The 16,617-nt window shown below is 39.3% G+C and overlaps 1 protein-coding gene across 7 annotated transcripts in view; it reads left to right on the top strand.

Annotated features, from left to right (window-relative positions):
• Piezo2 (piezo type mechanosensitive ion channel component 2) overlaps positions 1 to 16,617 on the top strand; it is a 380,980-nt gene that overhangs the window by 279,137 nt on the left and 85,226 nt on the right. For all 7 annotated transcript variants that reach the window (XR_013046146.1, XM_076555357.1, XM_016003707.3 and 4 more), the window contains 5 exons: positions 2,868 to 3,098; positions 6,357 to 6,480; positions 8,296 to 8,588; positions 10,112 to 10,260; positions 12,044 to 12,217. Coding sequence is in view for 6 of the 7 variants with exons in the window: in XM_076555357.1 (XP_076411472.1) it covers positions 2,868 to 3,098; positions 6,357 to 6,480; positions 8,296 to 8,588; positions 10,112 to 10,260; positions 12,044 to 12,217 (971 nt within the window). In the remaining variant the exon portion in view is untranslated. The remainder of the gene's footprint in view (positions 1 to 2,867; positions 3,099 to 6,356; positions 6,481 to 8,295; positions 8,589 to 10,111; positions 10,261 to 12,043; positions 12,218 to 16,617) is intronic.

The raw sequence follows: 16,617 nt of genomic DNA, 5'->3' as shown, positions 1-16,617 counted from the left end.
GATCTTTTCCCATTCTGTAGGCTGCTATTTTGTCTCATTGATGGTGTCCTTTGTTTTACAGAAGCTTTTCAATTTCATGAGGTCCCATTTATTAAGTGTTGATTTTAGCATCTGTGCTATTGGTGTCTTGTGCCAAAGAGTTCAAAGATATTTCCCACTTTCTCTTCTATCAGGTTTAGTGTATCTGGATTTATGTTGAGGTCTTTGATCCACTTGGATTTGAGTTTTGTGCAGGGCGATAGATACAGATCTATTTGCAATCTTCTACATGCCAACATCCAGTTATGCCAGCACCATTTGTTGAAGATGCTTTCTTTTTTCCATTGTATAATTTTGGCTTTTTTGTCAAAAATCAGTTGTCCACAGGTGTGTGGATTTATGTCTGGGTCTTCAATTCAATTCTATTGATCCACCTGTCTGTTTTTATACCAATACCATGCAGTTTTTATTACTATAGCTCTGTGGTAGAACTTGAAATCAGGGATGGTGATACATCCAGTGGTTTCTTTTTATTGTACCGAACTGTTTTAGCTATCCTGGATTTTTTGTTTTTACATATGAAGTTGAGTTTTGTTCTTTCAAGGTTTGTACAGAATTGTATTGGGATTTTAATGGGGATTGCATTGAATATGTAGATTGCTTTTGGTAGGATTTTTTTAAACTGTGTTGGTAGATTGCTTTTGGTAGGATTTTTAACTATGTTGATCCTACCAATCCATGAGCATGGGAGATCTCTCCATCTTCTAATATCTTCTCTAATTTCTGTCTTCAAAGACTTGAAGTTCTTGTCATACAAGTCTTTCGCTTGCTTGGTTAAAGTTACACCAAGATATTGTATACTATTTAAGACTATTGTAAAGGGTGTTGTTTCCCTGATTTCTTTCTCAGCCCTAATTTGTATATAGTAAAGCTACTGACTTTTTAAAATTAATCTTGTATCCAGCCACTTGACTAAAGGTATTTATCAGCTGCAAGAGTTCCCTGGTAGAATTTTTGGGGTTGCTTTTGTATACTAATGTATAATCTGTGAATAATGATACTTTGACTTCTTCCTTTCCGATTTGTATTCTCTTGATATCCTTCAGTTATTACTCTACTAGAACTTCAATTGCTATATTGAATAGATATAGAAATAGTGGACAACCTTGTCTTGTTCCTGATTTTAGTGAAATTGCTTTGAGTTTCTTTTCATTTAAATTGATGTTTGCTATAGGTTTGCTGTATTTTGCTTTTTATTATGCTTAGGTATATCCCTTATATCCCTGATCTCTCCAAGACTTTTATCATGAAGGGAAATTGAATTTTGTCAAAGGCTTTTTCAGCATCTAATGGGATGATCGTGTGATTTTTTTCCCTTCAGTTTGCTTATATGGTGGATTACATTGACAGATTTTTATATTTTGAACTATCCCTGGGTCTCTGGGATGATGCCTACTTGATCATGGTGGATGATCTTTTTAATATGTTTTTGGATTCAGTTTGAATGTTCATGAATGGTCTGTAATTCTCTTTCTTTGTTGTGTCTTTGTGTGGTTTGAGTATCAGGGTGACTGCGGCCTCAAAGAATTTGGCAATGTTCCTTCTGTTTATAATTTGTGGAATAATTTGAGGAGTATTGGTGTTTTCTCTTCTTTGAAAATCTGATAGAATTGTACATTAAAACCACCTTTTTTTGCTGGAAGACTTTTAATGGCTGCTTCTGTTTTCTTAGGGATTATAGATCTGTCCTGTTTAAATTATTTGTCTGATCTTGATTTAACTTTGATAAGTGGCACCTATTAAGAACTTTCAGATTTTCCAATTTTGTGAACTACAGGTTTTTGAAATATGACCTAATGATTCTTTGGATTTCCTCAGAGTCTGTTTTTATTCCCTTTTTGTTTCTGATTTTGTTAATTTGGGTATTCTCTCTGCCTTTTAGTTGGTTTGGATAAAAATTTATCTAGTTTGTTGATTTTCCTGAAAAACCAACTCTTTGTTTCGTTGACTCTTTGTATTGTTCTCTTTGTTTCTACTTTGTTGATTTCAGCTCTCAGATTGATAACTTCCTGCCATCTACACCTCTTGGGTGTGGCTGCTTCTCTTTGTTCTAGAGCTTTCAGGTGTGCTGTTAGTCACTGGTTTGAGGGTTCTCTAATTTCTTCATGAAGGCACTTAGTGCTATATACTTTCCTCTTAGCACTGCTTTCATTGTGTCCCTTAAGTTTGGGTATGATGTGTATTCATGTTCATTGAATTCTAGGCAGTCTTTAATTTCTTTTTTTACTTCTTCCTTGACATTGTGGTAAAGTTCTTTGAGAACTTTGTGGCAACAAGGAAAATACATCATTTGCCCATAGAATCTGACCACTATTTTGTCCTTATAGGATGGAAGCTGAGGTCGGCCTTTGTCAACTTGCCCTCATTGTTCAGTGTTTAGATGCCTAACGTGCAGTTTCTTCAAGTAAAATTTCTAATTTCTATCGTGTATGTCTGTCTACTTGACGTGAGTGCTTAATCTCAACTTCTGGTCCTCAGAATTCCCTTTTCTCGCCCAGCTGTAGCCCACACTCATTCAGGAGCACAACTAATCACCAACTCCAGATTATTGGGGAAAACAAAGTTGTTTTCATATCACAAAGTAGGGTAAAGATAAAGAGATTTGGGCTAAAAGGCCTTTGACTACCCTAAAGGAAGCACAAGGCCAATGTCATGTTCAGCCATCTCCCCTCCCGTCCTCCCTTCCCTGTCCACAGCCTGGGATCTCTCCATTATCCACATACCAGTCTCTCGTCATCTAAATGCCACTACCTTGTCTGTGTCGAGAACTCTGAACTCCCCAGAGTGTGCTGCTCTGACAGCTGTCCTTTGTCCCCATGGTACTGCAGGCGTGGAGCATCACCTACCACAGCTGGCTGACGTTCGTGCTGTTGATTTGGTCCTGCACTCTTTGGATGATACGCAACAGGAGGAAATACGCCATGATCAGCTCTCCTTTCATGGTTGTCTATGCCAATCTGCTGCTGGTACTGCAGTACATATGGAGCTTTGAGCTTCCTGAAATTAAGAAGGTCCCGGGATTTCTAGAAAAAAAAGAGCCAGGAGAACTTGCTTCGAAGGTAAATGAATGAGGAGACAGGAAAGAAAGAACAGCAATAATGATCACAGTCACCACAAGCAAATTTTCATGAAAGTAGCCTCTAAATGATTTGGCAATTAAAAATACCAGAGACCTAGAAGTAGATTACATTGTTTAGACACCTCTCTTTTTATTCAGAACTGGAGAAGAACCCCAATGATATCACCATTGGGCTACCATCTCCGGCCCTTGTTTTGCTTTTTATTTTGTGACTGAGCACTGCCATTGCCCAGTTTGGGCTGAACTCACTCTGGAGCCCAAGCAAGGCTTGAACTTACAATCCTGCTTCAGCCTCCTGGATAGCTGGGGTCAAAAGCCCATCAGGCTTAACTTAGACAACATGTATGACACCATGCTTTTAGTTTTGACTTAGAAATGACAGCCTTTCTACTGAAAAAAAAAGATTATAGTATGAATTATTTTTGTAATTTGAAATGTAATAGTAATTATGTATAGTCTGTATAACTTAGTATTTCCTAAGTTTATTAGTAAATTCTTTATAGCATCAATTATACTACTTCAGGTTTCTGCTGTATCAGTAGATGTGGAAAGAGGATCAGATAATGTGAAATAGAAAACACAACATAAAATATATGGAGAAATTGGAGAATTGTTTTGACAGGTTGACAGTTTATAACATTCAGTTTCTTTGCATATGCCATCACAGACAATAATTTGCTGTGGACAATATTTTCCCAATTATGTTCTAAGAGCACTTTTATTACTAGAAATGATAACACTTACTTTTTATTTCTTTTGCTGTCCAGACTTCATCTACAGTAAAAACTTGCAATCATTTCATTGCCTATTTATTTTCTTGAATCATTTTAATGGTTTCCATTTCAGAAGATTAAATAGCACAGCTTACTAAGTGCTTTGCACATAAAGTCCAAACACACATTCCCTACATGTTGACAACATTAGGACAATAAAAATCAATCACCATATACATTGAATAAACATTCAATTTTTTATCATCACTGGACATATAGGAAACTTCATATCTCAAAAAGACACAATCATATAATGTGAAACAGTCTCTTTCTAGAAGCTGCCATTTATGGGTGTCCAGGCATCCCACACACATTTATTGAGTAGGCTAAGCAGAAGATGTTTCCTCAGAGCAGACCGAATGCTGGGGCCAGGCATGGTGTCAAGTGCCCTTAATCCCAGCACTTGGAAGGCAGAGACAGGCAGATCTCTGTGAGTTTGAGGCCAGCCTGGGCTACAGAGTGAGTTCCAGGACAGCCAGCACTCTTTCACAGAGAACCCTGTCTCAGAAAAAAATAGGAGGTGAATGTCACAGCCCTCTCTTACCAGACAATGAAAATCTCATTCATCAGAGCAGCTCCTAGGCCTGCCCAACATCTGCTCATCTGCCCAGATGTGCCTCCTGCTGAAAACTCCTGATGATGATGTCACTGACTGGTTACCTCTACCTGACAACAGAAACTGTCATACGAGAAATTCAAACTTATATAAGAGAAATTCAAACTACACCTTTTCAGCCGTGTTGATCCATTGCAGCCTAACCCAAAACACCAGAGAGATATTGAAAAAAAAAATGTGTCAGCTAAATTGTAGGATTAAAGCCTGTGTAATCTAAAGATATTAATTCTTGGAAAGAATATTTTATTTTGGAAATAAATCTATGACCTTTTTTTTTTTGAGAACTTATTGTTGGAGACAAGGTCTCTCTTTAGATAACTGAACTTACAAAATCTCCCACATAATGGTTTCATTTGTCTCTGTGTGGTTATCAGGATTCATTATCGCCAATGATAAGGCATATGACTTAGTGAAGTGGGCAAAGATGCAAAGCAACATCACTCGTTCTTAGCTTTTAAATTTTCTTCTTTCTATTTTTTGGCAAATATTTACTGAAAACCTTTCCTGAACCACAAGATAACAAGTCATATCCATGAAGAGGTCCAGGATCAACAAAGACAGACAAATGTTACTGAGACATGGGGACACCGGGACTGTCACCCACTGCTGACCGGGGGTGGGGGTGGGGGTGGAAATTCGTGCAGCAGCTTTTGAAAACGTACATTTGTTGGTTCCTCCAAAACTTAAACACACAGCACAGATGGGCAGTGCCAGTTGTAGCTTTGTATACTTATCCAGCACAGATGGAAACACAGAGACATGGGAAAACTTATATGAACTTGTAATGTTACCCATTGTAGCCAAGGAAGCAATTTAAGTGTTCTCAACTGATGTGTACATAAGCAAATGCCTGCATCTTTATAAAATGATACGCTGTTCCCTAGTAAAAAAGCAAAACAAGAATGAAGTACTATATACATATTATAGTATGATTAAACCTATTATGCTAAGTAAATAAGTCATTTACAAAAGAGTGTGTATTATGTAATTCCACATTGTGTAGATAAGTACAGACAAAAAGAAAATTAATCATTGGCTAGAACTAATATAGGAAAGAAAGGCATGGCAGAAATTGTGCTGCTGTGGGGGACAAATGAAAAGATGTTAAAACAGATGGCAGTAATGGTTGTGTGACCCTGGAAGTCGACTGAAACCCACTAAGTAGACACTTCTCAGGAGATTCTTGGACTCTAATCCGTAGCCTCATGCATTATCATGCTGAGCATTCAGCCTACCTGTATATACCACGTATGAAACGTACTCTTGAAATGAGTAAATTGTGTGGTATGTGAATTATATTTCAGTAATACTATTACCAAAACCAAAAATGTCCCTACTATGTGCTGGGCAGCATATTCTCTAGAGAAAGGAGCTCCTTGTGTCAGGAAGTTTTTCCCCAGCCCCAAGAGAATGTCAACATAGACATGAGTGAGCTTAGAATTATTTCTCAGCCATTGCTAGATGAACAGGAATAACGTCAGTATATTTTCTGGCATGAAAAATTCTTTTCCATATCTATGGAATCTTCAGAATAAGGGGTACTGAAGAGTCAAAGCGTTGTTATACAAGACACACCAAACTCTATCGGGCCCTGACTGTCAAGAGGAAATCAGTCTCTCATACTGACCTTGAAAGAATCCAGTTGCTGATGTTGGTTTCTTGTTAAGTAGAAATTGTTCATCTTCCTGAGACCTTTAACGATGCTACCTATGACCATAGCATGTGGGTGATGCTAATAGCATGCGGGGAGATTGCTAAATAGGAAGGCTTGTACACTGTGCTCCCACAACCATGGGGAGAAAGCGCCTCAAATGATGCTGAACCCCCACATCACCTGTTCTGCTTTCAGATTCTCTTCACCATCACATTTTGGCTGCTCCTGAGACAGCACCTTACAGAGCAAAAGGCCCTTCAGGAAAAGGAAGCACTTTTGTCGGAAGTCAAAATTGGAAGTCAAGAACTTGAAGAAAGGGGTAAGTGAGGGGACTGGTATGATGGTAGTTAAGAGCACTAGCTGCTCTTCTAAGGTCACAGGTTCGATTCCCAGCACCATGTGGTGGCTCACCAACATCTGTAACTCTAGTTCCAGGGGATCTGATGCCTCCCCTGGCCTCTTCAGACAGAAAGAAACTTCTAGAGCACACATGTGAGCCCATAGGGAACTTTAAAAACTGTGTTGTTTGACTTTCAAAAAGGTGATTCCCAGTGGAAGACAACATTAATTTTAAGAGAAAATTTCTCTGAAGACATACTTCTGGTGAGAATTGGAACCAATGAATTAACTCAAATCTTTTTAATTTAAATTTTTGGCTTTTATAAAATAGGAAAGAAAAGAAGCAGGAGGGAATGGAGGAAAGGGAGGAGGGAGAGAGGGAGAAAGGGAGGGGTAGTGATTTGTTCACACATCTTTAGCTTTAGTCTTTCTGTACAGACAAATGAAAACTTGCTCTCTAATTCCCAAGGCAGATGAATAAGTATGTCTATAAAATGGATCAGATGATATTAAAGAAGTATGAAGACTGGAAAGATAGCTCATTGGTTAGGATCACATTAGGCTTCTGCAGAGGACATGAGTTCAATTCCCAGCCCCTATATTCGGCAACTCTTAACTGTCTGTCACTCCAGCTCTGGGGGACCTACTGCCCTCTTCTGGCCTCTACCAGCATCTGCAATTCATGCACACATGCCCTGCTCTATCATGTTCACAAATAAATAAAAATAGACTAAATTTTTAGAAGAAGAAGAAGAAGAAGAAGAAGAAGAAGAAGAAGAAGAAGAAGAAGAAGAAGAAGAAGAAGAAGAAGAAGAAGAAGAAGAAGAGGAAGAAGAAGAAGAAGAAGAGGAAGAAGAAGAAGAAGAGGAAGAAGAAGTTAAGTAGCACCATATGAAAAGGGAGGAACCAGTACATAGAACAGCTGGGTTGGCAACCCTAATTCAGTAAACCACGAGAAACCCAGCATGGAGCAGCTAATAGTGTTTTGTTGTTGTTTTATTTTGTTTTGTTTTAGTTCTTATGAAGCCCAGTCTTTGATTCTCGTTTCAGCAACAGCACTCTATAACATTTAAACTTGCCTTTCTGAGCTTGAACGTCTGTTCAGCACAATGATTAACTATTCAAGTTTAGTAAAAAAAAATGGTTAATTTAGCATAAACAGTCTAAGCTCCATTTTAGTTTTACTCCCCTTGCTCTGGGAATCCATTGGTTTCTTGAATAAACTTAGGTAGCATTGGAAAGATAATGCAGGTAACTTTTGACACAATTTCCTGGATACTGACCTATTTTAAATCAAGATGAGATTTTTCTTTCATTCCAAGCTGTTAAATCACTTCAGATTAATCTTAATAGTAATTACAGTTTAAACTTAATTTAAACTAAATTGTATTTGGCCTTAACTATTATGCTTTTAGTTAGTTGAGTCCTTGGGTTCAGACAACTAGCATCAGTCACAATCTTATCCTGCTTATGTTGTCTAGAGCCACGAAACAACTAGAAAGAGAAGTGACGTCCTGGTGTGATTTTAACTATTATTACACATTTATCTTTCTACTTTCTGACCTCCAATACTGAAAATGGAAAAAGGGCTACAGAGGGATTAGCATAAGATATTCTCTTAGATACTCCATTTCAGGAAAGTAATAAAAACTATCAATTGGTTGTCAGTGGTGCTGTCTATATTAGAACCATCTAAAGTCATTTAATAACTCCGAAAACACATGCTTCCATGTCCACATACATCATAGCCAAAGCATGGCTGTAGCCAGGACTAACAACACAATCTTCTGTTTAGAAGACGAGGAGCTCCAAGATATACAAGTGGAAGGAGAGCCCACAGAGAAGGCAGAAGAAGAGGAGATAAAGGAAGAAAGGCATGAGCTAAAGAAGGAAGAGGAAGAGGAAGTGGAAGAAGATGATGACCAGGACATCATGAAGGTGCTGGGCAATCTGGTGGTGGCCCTGTTCATTAAGTACTGGATCTACGTCTGTGGGGGCATGTTCTTTTTCGTCAGCTTCGAGGGGAAAATCGTCATGTACAAAATCATCTACATGGTGCTGTTCCTGTTCTGTGTGGCCTTGTACCAGGTAGGTAAACACCTGTGCCCAAGTTTTTAGTTCTCACACCTGACCTTCGAGAAGAGATGAGTTCTCTCCATAAAGATAACCATATTCTAGAAACTGATTGATGACACTCAGAATCCTAAAGTCAAGAATGACTTAGAATCAATGTATTCTCTCTCTCTCTCTCTTTTTTAAAATTTCTATTTGTTCAGTGTTCATAACCTTTGTCCCACAGCAATATATTTAAAATAATATTTTAGGCACTTAAGTATATCAATTGTTTATTCTATAACTGATAGTTCAAACCCTTGAATAATAGTTATAAACTTTATTGTAAAGAACTAACATAAAAATAACACACCAATATTTTTAAAAAACAAACCCAAAGTCTATATATCTCAGTGAACTTCCATGCAGTTAAAACAGTCATTCTGAAGCTATGGCACTTCATATTAGATGTTTACACATCCATTATCAAGTATTATCTTTTATACATGAAAAACCCGTGACAGCGTTAAAACAAGAACTATCTTAGGCGTTTTTATTTTAAAATTTGAGATTCTTTAAAACTTAGAAATAAAATTCATGTTTTCCAAAAAGTCTTGATTTGAAAAACAATCTTTATATTTCGATCATATTTTTAACATTTAATAATTTAAGAGCAATGCTGGATAATCTTAAGTAGTTAAGGATTCTCCAGCTTGTTCATATTGTAGGCTTTGTGATCACGAAACTGTTGGTACATGTGTGAGTGTGTCTATGTGTATGTGTGTGTGTGTGAGAGAGAGACAGAGAGAGCAAGAGCTTTAGTAGCATGAAATAATCATATTAGAATGAGTTAGCCTTTTCACAAACTTAATTTTGACTGATATTAGAAGGGAGTCCAATGATACAGACTAGAATAACAGTACAATATTCTTTGGGGTGTCCAACAGAATACCTAAAGCAATGACAGTAGTTCTTTATATGTGAAAATGAGAGTTTGAAAATGTTCTCAGCAGAAATTGATGAACTCTTGAATACCTCTAAGGTATGAGAGATGTCCTCTAATGAATATTTCACACTTTTGTTTATTAAATACAATATTGAATGTCAAATGGGTGTAGTTTTCTGTAAATGCAAAACCCACGATGGCCACCATACCTTGATCTCCTAGAGATGAGATGTGTTGAGAGGTTTCTGGATACTATCTGGGAACTCTGCAAAACATGTGCTCATGGAGGAGAAGCTGGAAGCAGTGAGGTCTAGCAACTTATGCAAAGACACAGTTAGCCATGGCCAGTTCAACTGGAATTCTAACATCTATCAGGACAATTAAACTGCAAAAAAGAACCTTCAAGAACCTAAAATTAAAATCAATGTCATGTCAAAGATTCACACACACACACACACACACACACACACACACACACACACACACACACACACACATTCACTGCCTTGCTTAATTAAGCCAGCTACCTAGATGAGCCTTTTTTTTTCTTTTTTCCCCAACCATTTTTCCATTTTCTCTTCGTTTCCTTTGCTTTTCGATGTCTGGTTTGCAGGTGCATTATGAATGGTGGAGAAAAATTCTGAAATACTTCTGGATGTCAGTGGTCATTTACACCATGCTGGTGCTCATCTTTATATACACTTACCAGTTTGAAAACTTCCCAGGCCTGTGGCAAAACATGACTGGCTTAAAGAAAGAAAAGTAAGTGATTTGTGCCTGGGATGAGATGGTAGCGGGGAGGAAAAACATGTTGACGCTCTTAATGCATATTGTTCCTGAAAACTCAGTGAACAATTTTAGTAAATTTACTAAAACATGATGCTGGTCTTCTATGTTCCCTCTGTAAAATGATGAGCTTGAAATGTGCTCATGATTCCATGATGGATGGCTAGCAAAATTTTTTTCAGCCCCATTTTAATGAAAGATGATTTCTGGTGTCCATCCCATGTAAATAAAACACAGCTGCCATGCTTTCTGCCCCTCAGATCAGTGCAGTTTTCCAGCCCATGGGAAGCTCGTGGATTCACTTACCTCTTCCCTAGGCTTAGACTCTGTGGAATAGTTGGTGCCACAGGGAAAGACATTCCTGCTGTGCTGTTGCCCAAGAGTGATGTAATTGCACACTGCTGCATGCAGCCGAGTTCTCTCTTTCTGACTTTCTCTTAGAAGTCTCCCTAATTAGTTTAGAAATCCAGCTATATCTGGGTCTTGGTCTGAAATGCAGAGGTGTCAAGGAGAAAGAAAAAAAAAGAAAAAGTTTATGTATTATTAGAAAAATAGACCCACAGGGATTCATTGTAGATGTTTGTTGAGTACTTGTCCTGTGCTGGGGATGTGACAGGAAACAAGAAAGAGAGTTGAAGTCCGGGCAGCCAAAAAACAATCTACCTTGATGCATGTAAGCCATTAACACTTAGGTTAATCTGTGAAGGAAACACTGGACTGCTAGAGGGCTATAGGGAGCAGGAAACGGGGTGGTGCTCTCAGAATTCTTTGTAGAGGTGTCCTTTCAATTCTACCTGAGGCACAGAAACACAACTTTTCTTAGGAAAATGGGATTGTGACTGTAGGATGTGGGAGAGCATCCTAGGCAGAAAGAACAACAGATGCAAAGGCCCTGCAGCAAGATGGAGCTGGCCGTGGGTAGAGGAGGGATGGGAGGAAGTTCACCTTCTGAGAGCAAGAGAGAAACAGTAAGAGAGGCGGGGAAGCATAACAAAGGCCCAGGCCATGGTGCAGCAAGTAGTTTGTGTTTTATTCGTGTTGGAATTGTCTTCAATTCTTGGAAGATCTCTTGAGTAGCTAAGGAAATGTGATTTGTGGGGAACAAACAAAATCGCATGGCATGCACTTAGCAACTGCCCTGTGAGAAAGACAAGCTCTTCCTCAGACAGAGTAGAAGGAGGAGGCAGATAATGGTTACGTGTGCATTGGGTGGGGGGATTGTCAGAGGCACTTGGGGGGTGAAACAAACATGTAGGAGTAGTATAGGAACCAGGGATGCTTCCTGGTGTCTAAACTTTGCACAAGACAGATGTCTGCACCATTTAGTGGTTCAGGAGAGGCCAGAGTGGAGAATGGCTTTGCCAAAGAAAAGAGGGAAGCCAAGGCCACTGTTGCATCTGGAGTCAATGCTGAGCAGCTGGTTTCCAGTAGAAATGTGGGTCTGGTTGCACAGGAAATCGTGGTGCCGTTAGTAAGCGGGGCCAAAGAGAAGACCAGAGATGTGTGATGCTTTGATCCTGAAACTATTAGAAGGGGACTAATGCTCAATTGAAGTAAGGATAGAGATACGGATACTGAATTCAGCTACAATGAGTTGTTACTGACTGCTGTGAAGACAGGCTAGCTGGATTGGTGCGAATAGCAGGGAAAGAGTTATACACTGCAAAAGCAAACAGAATGGCTGTTGGGGCTTGTGAGAGGGAGGCTGGTCAGTAGTGCCTCAGAAGGCTCCCTGCTTTTCCCCTGTCTTCTTTGACAGGCTTGAGGATCTCGGCCTGAAGCAGTTTACTGTGGCGGAACTGTTCACACGCATATTCATCCCCACCTCCTTTCTGCTGGTGTGCATCCTACACCTCCACTACTTCCATGACCGGTTCCTGGAACTCACAGACCTCAAGTCCATCCCCAGCAAAGAAGACAACACCATCTACAGGTGAGCAAAGGAAAGAAGCCTCGGCTCTCCTGTTCCTGGAATGTCTGCCCTGGTACCCTACTTCAGTGGGAAGCCAAATCCAGCACTCTAACTTAGGCTTTCAACCTTGAATTTCTCACTGGTGTGTGTGTGTGTGTGTGTGTGTGTGTGTGTGTGTGTGTGTGTGTGTGTGTGTGTGTGTGTGTCCACTGCTGGTTCCTTCAATAATGATCACTGCTTGAAAATGAGCAGTTGTTAGAACTGAAGGGATTCCACAGGCAACTTGATGGACGGAAAATGACCCTGAGTGACACTTGTCAATTGTTAGAAAATATCACAACTTGACCATTTTTGACATGGTTGTGATACCTACAGCTAAAACTATTTACTATTGAATTCCAACAGTATACATGGTTAGTTTAAGTATACTCAACAAATTTTTAAAAATCATATTCAAATAATTTGGAAACATATTTTAAGCTTGGCATGGGTGACACATGGTATTCCCATCACTAGGGAGACTGACAAAGGAGGATGTGTAACCCCAAGTTCAAAGCCAACCTAGAGTACAAAGTGAATTAAAACCAAATCACAAACAAAAACGGCTTGGGGGAATAAAGAAATCTTTCATTTGTGAGATTTAACTGTTGATCATTGCTAAGGATGACTTAAATTTTTTTTGTTCCTGAAGCTCTCTCTTCCCTTCAATGAATATTTTCTTCTCTTTAAAATTTCTTCCTGTTAGTAGAAGCTTTCTGTCACTGTTACCTTCATTGCTGTGAGTCTGGGTTTTCTGATATATAATCAAAGTGGATAAAGGATATAATTTATACAGAAGAGGAAATATTTTTAGGACCATAGTTTTACAGAAGATAAAAGGCTCAACAAAGATTTTCCCAGACTAATCATCTGGCTTGTTTTCTGTCAACTTGACACAAGCTAGAGTCATCAGAGAGGAGGGAGCCTCCATTGAGAGAATGCCTCCATAAGATCAGACTGCATGCAAGCCTGTAGGGCATTTTCTTAATTAGTAATTGATGGGGAGGGGCCCAGGCCATTGTGCGTGGGACCATCCCTGGGTTGGTGGTCCTGGGTTCTATAAGAAAGCAGGCTGAGCAAACCATGGGGAGCCAGTTAAGTAGCACCCCCATCCCACCATGGCTGCTGCATCAGCTCCTGCATCCTGGTTCCTGCCCTGCTTGAGTTCCTGCCCACACTGATTTTAATGATGAATTCTTACATGGGACTGTGAGTTACATAAACCCTTTTCTCCCCACGTTGTGTTTGGTTATAGTGATTCATCCCAGCAATAGTCACCCTAACTAAGACACCACCTGAATAAGACTGAAACTGAGTATGTATGTGAAACCTGAATTTAGCCCAGAGTTCCCTTGAAGTAGAAGTGAACTGCCATGCCAATTATACAGATTCTGGGAAGGGTTACTGCCTGGCACAAGTGTGTGCTGTCTCCTTTCTACAGCTATAGCAGTAAAACACTTGCTTGTCAGTTCACTTAGAGACGGCAGGCTAAATGATTTAACCCCTTCTCCGTCACTGCTTCCTTTATTCCTGAGCGTGGCTCAGCCCTGAGCATTCCTGGAGTGGTGACTTTTCCAAGAAAACCTAAGAGCATGAGAAAAGGGGAGGTGTTGAAAACTTACGTGGGATTTCACTTTCAGGTCTGAAAAAAAAATCAGTTCTAGATCCTTAGGGAAGTTAAATAACTTCATTGTTATGAGGTTTTTCTGTAAGAGTGTTCTATAAAAGTGACAAAATTTGAATTTGAATATTTGCTACGTGTATCATCTTTTTAAAATTCTCTCTGACTATATTTTTCTTATGGATAATGTTCACCTCCCAGTAGGGTTTTGTTCTGAGTTCTAATCGATGGCTTCATTAAAATCCAAATGATGAGGAAAAATGAATATGCTCAGAGTTGGGATTGACTTCCCTGCTGTCTTTCTCTCATCTCTTTGCTTTGGAGAGCTTTATGAAAACTGATTTCAGATGGGGAATAATGGACTCGTTGTACTGATTAAATTGATTTCGGCACTCTGATTTCTATTGATATCCCACTGGGCTTTCCCTGTCTTGTACGACTCTGGGGTGTGTGTGTTCGCATGCACACATGCAGTGTAGGCAAGCATCATTTGTATATGAAGTACAATTTACTGTATTTATCCTTACAGGAAGTACCGTTAGAATTATGAAAAGAATTTATATTCATACATAAGAAAAACTTACAATTTCTCAATAGGCAATCTCAGAAATGTCATTTTACGTAACTGATAACACATAACAGAACAATAATGCACGTTACATAATAACAATTTTCTAAGAGCCATCTTAATTACTTTGATATCATTGCAAATTATCTATGGTTCATGTTAGAAAATACTAAATAGATTTTAACTTAAGATTTAAAGACGATAAAGAAAATATATTGACTTAAAACTTCTTTAGATCCGAAAAAGGAGCAGTCATTAATCCTTTAGATTCTATTTTTTGCTTTGATAATGTGTATCAAAAGCATCACTTCTTTTTTAATAGAGTACGTGAGGTGGGAGAAAGGAGGTAGAAGGGGCATGTGATCCTTGAGCATTTTTCCTGTGTGTGTCTGACTTCATGTTGCTCCTGAGTCTTACTGCCTGGACTCTTCTTCTTCAAGGCACCGAATCTCTGAGGGATGATACACCTGCCTAAGCTCAAGGGACGGTCTACTCCACTGCCTCCGCCTAACTGTCTTCTCTCTCTCTCTCTCTTCTGTCTCCCACTGCATCCTTGCGTTTCCTTCTCCTCGGGCAGCCATGCCAAAGTCAATGGTCGCGTGTATCTAATAATAAATAGGTGGGTATGCTAACATTTTCTCTCTTCTTTTTGTTTAAAAAAATGTTCCTTCATATGTTAAACCTTTTACTGCTTTGTAAATGAAAAGTGGTGTCCTCAGATAGTGGACTGTGGTCTCAGGTATGCTCATGGATGCACTTTGCAAACCAAGCCATTTTGGTGGTGATACCAAATGGTGCTGCAGGAGTGGCTGTGGAGGTGGTCCAGGGTCTTCAGCTGGTGCTCAGTATTTGGTTTTGGTCCCGACTTACACATCCCATTGACTTTGTTCTTTGGTAGAATTTGCTCAAGGCTTGTCAGAGGGTTTGACACCTCACTGATCATAAAATTAAGAGCTCAGCTTAAGAACTGCCTCCTCCACACAATCCCATCAATGCCAACATGCTGCTGACACTTGTCTGCCCTCCCTTCAGATTCCTGCAGCATTTTCTCAGGCTTTCCTTCCAGAACCCTGCTTGTCTTACCTCCCTTGCTAGAGGCATAAGCTCCTAGGGTCTGGATGTCCTGTGCCGCACACAGGAGATACCCCATCACTGAACCCTCAGCCCTACTCATTAATTGACATTTGGTAGGTACTTCCTGAATGAAAAAAAAAAATGGCCACAGTATGTGGTTTTAAAAAATCGATTTCCAAATACAATTCTAATAGAAAGATCAAAATATTAAAGAGGGGTCATTTACAACCCTAGATGTCACAGTGTGTCCCCACACCACAGGAAATACAAATAAAGTAACTAGATATAGTCCTTCCTTATGGTGGGTGTCACCTGAGCAAATAAAAGCATTGAGCAAGGGCTGTCTGGCCTCTGCTGGAAGCCAGGGTGAGAAAATCCCAGCTCAGGAATTTAGCTGCTGGGTAGAGAAGAAGACTATACTCTAGTTGGGAATCTTCCCCGGCTACTTAAATCCCCTGTGTCCCAACGAAAGACAACTCTCTGCTTGTTCTTTTTCATAAAGCATCTATCACTTGTTTAATTAGGAGATATATATATATATATATATATATATATATATATATATATATAGAGAGAGAGAGAGAGAGAGAGAGAGAGAGAGAGATATTCAGACTCACCCCAAATAATTAAAATCCCCAAATATTCCAGCTTTACACTACCGTCTTTCAGTGAAATCTTTCACTCGTGGAGAATGCCAGAAGGGCTGGCATACCCACCAAGGAAACATTAGTCAAACACACTTGACTCTCATTCCAAAACCTGTGCTTCCTGTTGTCTTTAAAGTGTGTCCAAATTTTAATAGAACCACCTACTCAATTAGAATGGTAGAATGAGCATGGTTTTCAAGTCTGATGCTGTTTTATAAGGAGAAAAATGTGATGCGAAAAGTGAGTTTGTAAATTTGAAAAAAAAAAGAGAGAGAGAGAGAGAGATACCTACATATAGAACACCAGGCAGATATTACCTTAACCAAAATGTGTAGTAAACGAAGGTAGCATGCACTGGGCCACTTGGAAAAGATGTGGAATGATGTCTGGAAAATTGCCAAAACATAAAGTTGAATATTTTCTCAGGGATGAGTTGATTCTTTCCATGGTGTAGAAGCAGAGATAAGTGCAA

This window comes from Peromyscus maniculatus, chromosome 19, assembly GCF_049852395.1.
Source record: "Peromyscus maniculatus bairdii isolate BWxNUB_F1_BW_parent chromosome 19, HU_Pman_BW_mat_3.1, whole genome shotgun sequence".
Classification (NCBI taxonomy): domain Eukaryota; kingdom Metazoa; phylum Chordata; class Mammalia; order Rodentia; family Cricetidae; genus Peromyscus; species Peromyscus maniculatus.
The sequence above is the reverse complement of the archived record's forward strand: the minus strand, read 5'-3'. Positions and strand labels throughout refer to the sequence as shown.